Source organism: Orycteropus afer, unplaced genomic scaffold, assembly GCF_000298275.1.
Source record: "Orycteropus afer afer isolate SDZICR_OR568_19922 unplaced genomic scaffold, OryAfe1.0 scaffold00119, whole genome shotgun sequence".
NCBI lineage: Eukaryota > Metazoa > Chordata > Mammalia > Tubulidentata > Orycteropodidae > Orycteropus > Orycteropus afer.
In genome coordinates, this window is record NW_006921706.1 from 2,869,164 (window position 1) to 2,877,130 (window position 7,967).

The 7,967-nt window shown below is 38.6% G+C and overlaps 1 protein-coding gene across 1 annotated transcript in view; it reads left to right on the forward strand.

Annotated features, from left to right (window-relative positions):
* Window positions 1-7,967, forward strand: part of THSD7A (thrombospondin type 1 domain containing 7A) — a 639,499-nt gene that overhangs the window by 620,261 nt on the left and 11,271 nt on the right. Inside the window, exon 24 of the mRNA XM_042781429.1 lies at window positions 4,551-4,646. Coding sequence (XP_042637363.1) covers window positions 4,551-4,646 — 96 coding nt within the window. The remainder of the gene's footprint in view (window positions 1-4,550; window positions 4,647-7,967) is intronic.

Here is a 7,967-nt window from a genome sequence, read left to right on the forward strand (position 1 = left end):
TGAGAGATTCTATGGGCAAAATATTGAATGATGCAGGAAACATCAAGAGAAGATGGCAGGAATACACAGAGTCACTGTACCAAAAAGAACTGGTCAATCTTCATCCATTTCAGGAGGTGGCGTATGATCTAGAACCAATGGTAATGAAGGAGAAAGTCAAAGCTGCAGTGAAAGAATTGGTGAAGAACAAGGCTCCGGGAATTGACAGAGTACCAATTGAAATATTGCAACAAACGGATGCTCCATTAGAGGCATTCACTCGGTTATGCCAAGAGATATGGAAGACAGCTCCCTGGCCAACTGACTGGAAGAGATCCATATTTGTACCCATTCCAAAGAAAGCTGATCCCACAAAATGTGGAAATTATAGAACAATATCATTAATATCACATGCAAGTAAGATCTTACTGAAGATAATTCAGAAATGGTTGCAGCAGTATATTCACAGAGAACTTCCAGAGGTGCAAGCTGGATTCAGAAGAGGACGTGGAACAAGGGATATCATACCTGTTTTCAGATAGATCTTGGCTCAAGGCAAAGCATACCAGAAAGATGGGGATACTAAATGGTTTAAAATCAAGAAGGGAGTGCATCAAGGTTGTATCCTTTCCCCACACTTATTCAATCTATATACTGAGCAAATAATCTGAGAAGCTGGACTATATGAAGAAAAACGTGGCATCAGGATTGGAGGAAGAATCATTAACAACCTAAGATACGCAGATGATACAACTTTGCTTGCTGAAAATGAGGATGACTTGAAGCACTTACTGATGAAGGTTGAAGAATACAGTCTGCAATATGGATTACGTCTCAATATAAAGAAAACAAAAATCCTCACAACTGGACCAATGAGCAGCATCACAATAAATGGAGAGAAGATTGAAGTTGTCAAAGAATTCACGTTGCTTGGTTCTATAATCGATGCCAATGGAAGCAGCAGTCAGGACATTAGACGACGTGTAGCATTGGGAAAGTCAACCGCAAAGGAAGTGTTTCAAGTGCTGAGGAGTAAGGATGTCTCCCTGGGGACTGAGGTATGCCTGATACAAGCCATGATATTTCCAGTTGCGTCATATGCACGTGAGAGCTGGACAATGAATAAAGAAGACTGAAGAAGAGTTGATGCTTTTGAGTTGTGGTGCTGGCGAAGAATGCTGAAAGTACCATGAATGCTAAAAGAACTAACAGATCTGTCCTGGAGGAAGTGCACCCGAAATGCTCCTTGGAAGCGAGAATGGCCAGACTTCATCTCACCTATTTTGGTCATGTTGTCAGAAGGGACCATTCCCTAGAGAAGGATGTCATGCTTGGTAGGGTGGAGGGTCGATGAAAGAGGGGGAAGCTTTCAACGAGATGGATTGACACAGTGGCTGTGATGATGGGCTCAAGGAAATATCATGGCTTGTGTCAGGCAGGGATCATGGAGCTGGTGTGGGATCAGGCAGTGTTTCGTTCTGCTGTGCATGGGGTTGTGATGAGTCGGAAATGACTCGATGGCACCTAACAACAACATGTATGAGCATGTATGTGTATGTGTGTATGTTTACACACAAATAAAGCTCAGCACTCAATATGGGAAAATAGGTTACATTTTCAAGTACCACTGAGCATTACAAATATCATAGTTTGGGAACATAGAGGAAGTCTCAATGAAAACAAAATCATTGATATCAAGTGGAGAACATGGAGCTCAATAAACAGTATGCTCATTCCTGCTTTTGTTTCAAAACAATTAAGAAATGTGACATCTAATAACACATAAAATCCAAATATCATCTTAATTATTGAAAAGTGGGAGAGAAAGCTTAGTACGTTTGAGAAGATGCATAGAAATAACAAATGGGTCAGATAATTTAACTCTAGAAATAAATAGAATTACTGACACACGAAAGTAGTAGAGAAAGGTCAGGTGTTACATTACATTAAATGAAACCACTCCCAAGATTTGAGGGGAATTATTAACCCAAAGTGACAATGAAATAAAATTAGAAATCTGGAACAAAAACTGCAAAAGAAGTCTTCTCTATTCACACACAGGATGGAAAACTAAAAACCACACTTCTAAAGCATTATATATTAAAAGTTGCATAGGATGCATCAAAGAAATAAAGTGCAGTGCAGATAAGTGTTAATCCAATGTTATAGAAAACAGAGAAACAAGATAATCAACAAAACCCATAGACAACACCATAGCACAATCAATGAAGAAAAAAACACAAATAAATTGTAAAACTACAAATAGAAGGGAGTCTAGTAAATGTAAGTTTTCTGTGAATGATTTTGGCTAATAACTGTAAAAATACAAAGCAGACAACACAGAATATTGTAATTTATCAAGTGGTAATAGAGAATCTAACCCATGGATTCTAAATAAATATTAAAAGTTCAAATATCACATATATACTCACACATGCACACACACTAAAATTTGAAATGGCTTTAATTATTAGTTTTGCCAAAACGAAGACATTCTATTTATATGAAACAATACAGAGTTGGGTGAATAAGTGTGGAAAATATCTCCTCTACTTTTTTTCCCCCCATCTTTATTATTATTATTTATTTATTTATTTATTATACTTTGGGTGCAGATTTACAGAGCAAACTTGTTTTACATTCAACAGTTCATGCACATCTGATTTCACGGCCCTGATTACCATCCCCAACCACAAAAAACTCTCCTCCCCCCATTTTTTTCCCTCTACTTTTATTTACTAGTTTTACTGTCTCAGCTGTAATGTTGACTGTTGTTTCAGAATGACACATTGAAAATGGTACAATTTTTAAACTTTTAAGACCATGTAGAAATATACATACATAGTAATACAGAGGGTCTCTGGGTGAGGCAAATGGTTAAGTGCTGGACTACAAACAACAAGGTTAGAGTTTCAAACCCACCCAATGGCATCTCAGAAGTAAGGCCTGCAATCTGCTTCCAAAAAGGTCACAGCTTTAAAAATCCTATGGAGCGGTTCTAGTTGGCACACACCAAGTGCCATGAGTCAGAATCAACTCAATGGCATCTAACAGCAACATAAATGTGTGTGTGTGTATATATATATGTGTGTGTATATATATGTGTGTGTGTATATATATATATATATATATATATATATATATACACATATACATATACATATACATATTTGGTATAAATACCAAAGGAGCTCTGGTAGCGTAGTGCCTAAGGCTGGCGGCTCAAACCCACCAGCCACTCCTTGGAAGGAAGATGGGGCAATCTACTTCCATAGTGATACTGCCTCGAGAACCAAAGGAAGGGTTGCTATGAGTTGGGTCCCACTCGACGGCACATAACAACAACAACACATATTGCACAGGGTTTCCGAGGTGGTATCACTATGGAAGTAGATTTCCCAACCTTCCTTCTGAGCAGTGGCTGGTGGGTTTGAACTGCCAGCCGTCTGGTTAGCAGTCAAGTGTCTAAGGCACTATGCCATCAGAGCTCCTATATGTATATATAAAACCTTGCCATCAAGTTGATTCCAAATCAGAGTGACCCCCATTGAGTTTCCAAGGTGGTAAATCTTTATAGAAATAGATTGTCCCCTCTTCCTTCTGCACAGCAGCTGGTAGGTTTGAATTGTAAAACTTCTGGTTAGCAGCCAAATGCCTTAACCACTACACCACCAGAGCTCCTTATATAAGTTTGGTAGTTTGAACCCACCAGCTGTTCTGTGGGAAAAAGATGAGGCAGTCTGCTTCCTTAAAGATTTATAGCCTTGGAAACCCAGTGGGGGTCACTCTGGGATGAAACGGACTTGATGGCAGTGAGTTTAGTGTTTTAGGTATATAAGTACATACTAAAAGAAAAGAGCTCTGGTGGTATGGTGCCTAAGGCATTTGACTGCTAACCTGAAGGTTGACTGTTCAAACCCACCAGCCGCTCTGTGGAAGGAAGATGGGGCAATCTACCTCCATAAAGATTTACTGACTCGGAAACCCAGTGGGGATCACTATGAGTCAGATTTGACTCGATGACAGTGAGTTTGGTTTTTGGTTTGGTATACCAAAAGAACAAAAAATATACCACATAAAGTATACATCATCTTCAGAATAGTGTATATTGGCAGGCAGACAAGAAGGGGGAGCAGATCAGAAAAGATAATTGGACATCAAATGTATCTGTTATGTTTTATTCACCAAATTAAAGTAAAACAAAAATGCCTAAATAGCAATATTTTGTCAACTTGTGTATCAGATAATTGAATATATATTTTTATTATTCTCTGTACTTTCTCTGTGTTTGATATCTTACTATATTAAAAAATAAAATTAAAAGGAAAGTCCAGGTTCATACCCCATAGTATCACAGCAGATGTGGAAAATCAGTTGGGATTTAGGTGTAAATCTGCAATTTTGTAGTATTTTCATGTAAACTTGAGGATAATAAATTATCATTTGAATCATCAGAGATGAACTTCTTATCACCTTTTAATTGTTCATAAATATGTGATTAACACTCTATCCTCATAATTGTCTTTCTGGGTAACAGAATGCTTCTGTTAATGTTTATTGTTTCCCTGCAGATGGCCAGTGTTACGAGTATAAATGGATGGCCAGTGCTTGGAAGGGCTCTTCCCGAACAGTCTGGTGTCAAAGGTCAGATGGTGTAAATGTAACAGGTAAACCTTCAATTTTCCTTTGTTCTTTGAAAGCCCTTCTATAATGTACATGTAATTGATCAAAGAAAATAATGAAGGAAACAGAAAAATCATCTTTCACGTTGCTATTCAGGCTCCTGAGCATTTACCTGTCTGGTGACCGATGACAATCTTTTTCTTATTGCATATTATTTCAAATTCAGTATCACCTAGCCATTAGATATTGCTGCCAGAACTTATTTTAACAACTCCAATAAAAGAGATTATAAGAACTTTTCTGCATTTATAACATACTGCTTGTAAAAAAAAAAAGGAAGGGAAAAAAAAGTGTTTTGTTGACTGTGTCTGCTTCTGTGCCTTGAAGGTAATTCAAATGCAAACTAAAAATATCACAAATGGAGTATGTTTGCGCAAATCCAATTCAGATTCAGAAAGTAAGGTGTGGAGTTTATAAATTAAATACTTAATTAAACAATAGTAAGTGACCATGCACAAAATAAGGAAGACTTCATGGTAAATCTCAAACCCAGATAGTCTGAGCAGCTCAACTACTCTGGTTCCAAACAAACATTATTATGTATCCAAAGAAGAAACCTAAAAGAAATACTCTTTTTTATTGTTTTTTGATCCAAATATACCACAGAGAACTATTCTCATCTGCAAATACTAAAGGTTTTCTTTTCTGGGCCCAGTAAATACAAGGGTTCCCAAAGAACTCTTGAAGAGAAGAGACTGGCTCCAGGTGAACTATGTGGCAAATTTCCTAGGAAAAACAAATGTTAGAAAAACAACCTCAACCTCACACCCAAGGACCTAAATAGCTAATAGAAAATTTCTGTTGAGTTGACTAAGAATCATAGAGACCTTAGATACAACAGAGCAAAATATCACCCAGTCCTGTGTCATTCTCACAATCACCAATCAGCATATTCAAGTTCATCATTACAGATATTGTTCCATTCCATGTTACCTAGGGTTTCCCTCACCCTCACAGGTCCTCTGCATCACCAAATATGATGTCCTGCTCAGAGATTGATCCTTCCTGATGGTGCATCCAAAGCAAGCGAGTAGGACATTGTTCTGTTGTGATCTGTTTTCATTTGCTAATTTTCAGAAGTAGATTGTCAGGCATCTCTTTCTAGTCTGTCTTAGTCTGGAAACTCTGCTGAAACATGTTCACCATGGGTGACCATGCTGTCAATTGAAATGCCAGGGGCATAGCTTCCGGCATCATAGCCAACCACAAGCCACCACAGTATAACAAACTGACAAATGAGTGGTGGAAAAATTGAATGCCTACCATTGAATAACTTCTTTTTATAGATCTGATCTACAGGAATCTCAAAAACATAGCAACAGCATGAATATTGACAATTAACATCTCTAGGGGACCTGATGACTGGCTGCCATTGCTTTGACCCTCCTGTGTTGTTGTTGTTGTTATGTGCCATCAAGTCATTCCCAACTCATAGTGACCCTAAGCACAGCAGAATGAAACACTGCCTGGTCCCACACTAGCTCCGTGATCCTTGCTATACTTGAGCCCATCGCCGCAGCCGTTGTGTCAATCCATCTTGTTGAGAGACTTCCCCTCTTTCATTGGCCCTCCACCTTACCAATCATGACATCCTTCTCCAGGGAGTGGTCCCTTCTGATAACATGACCAAAGTAGGTGAGACGAAGTCTGGCCATTCTCTCTTCCAAGGAGGATTCCAGCTCCACTTCCTCCAGCACAGATTTATTAGTTCTTTTAGCAGTCCATGGTACTTTCAGCATTCTTCACCAGCGCCACAACTCAAAAGCATCAATTTTTCTTTGTTCTTCCTTATTAATTGTCCAGCTCTCACATGCATATGGGACGATTGAAAATATCATGGCTTGTGTCAGGTGCACCTTAGTCCTCAAGGAGACATCTTTGCTCCTGAGCACCTGAAAAAGTTCCTTTGCAGCCAACTTGCCCAGTGCAATACATCGCCTGATGTCCTGCCTGTTGCTTCCATTGACATCAATTTTAGAATCAAGCAATGTGAAGTCTTTGACAAATTCAATCTTTTCTCCATTTATCATGATGCTGTTTATAGGTACAGTGTGAGGATTTTAGTTTTCTTTATATTGAGATGTAATCCATACTGCAGACTGTATTCCTCAATCTTCATCAGTAAGTGCTTCAAGTCGTCCTCACTTTCAGCAAGCAAAGTTGTGTCATCAGCATATTGCAAGTTGTTAATTATTCTTCCTCTAATCTTGATGCCACGTTCTTCTTATAGTCCAGCTTCTTGGATTATTTGCTTAGCATATAGGTTGAATAAGTATAGTGAAAAGACACAACCCTGATGCACTCCTTTCTTGATGTTAAACCATGCAGCGTCCCCGTGATCTGTTCAAATGACAGCCTCCTGGTCTATGTATAGGTTCCTTATGAGTACAACTAAGTGTTCTGGAATTCCCATTCTTCTCAATGTTATCCATAATTTGTCATGATCCACACAATCAAATGCCTTTGCATAGTCAATAAAACACAGGTAAACGTCTTTCTGGTATTCTTTGCATTGAGCCAACATACATCTGACATCAGCAATGATATCTCTTGTTTCATGTTCTCTTCTGAATTCAGCCTGCACCTCTGGAAGTTCTCTGTCAATATACTGCTGCAACCATTTTGAATTATCTTCAGTGAGATTTTACTTGTGTACTACATTAATGACATTGTATGGTAGTTTCCACATTCTGTGGGATCAGCTTTCTTTGGAATGGGTACATATATGGATCTGTTCCAGTCAATTGGTCAAGTAGCTGTCTTCCAAATCTCTTGACATAACCAAATGAGTGCCTCCAGTGGGGCATCCATTTGTTGAAACATCTCAGTGGGTTTTCCATCAATTCCTGGAGCCTTGTTCTTTGCCAATTCCTTTAGTGCAGCTTCGACTTCCTCTTTCAGTACCATTGGTTCTAGATCATGTGCCAACTCCTGAAATGAATGAAGATCAACCATTTCTTTTTGGTACAATGACTCTGTGTATTTCTTCCATCTTCCTTTGATGCCTCCTGCATCATTCAATATTTTGCCCATAGAATCTCTCAATATTGCTTTTTGAGGCTTAAATTTTTTCCTCAGTTCTTTCAGCTTGACAAATGCCGAGCACGTTCTTCCCTTTTGGTTTTCTAACTCCGGGTCTTTGCACATTTCATTATAGTAATTGGCTTTGTCTGCTCAAGCTGCTCTTTGAAATCTTCTGTTCAGCTCTTCTATCTTGTCATTTCTTCCATTTGCTTTAGCTACTCTCTGCTCAAGAGCAAGTTTCAGAGTCTCTTCTGTCATCCATTTTGGTCTCTTCTTCTTTT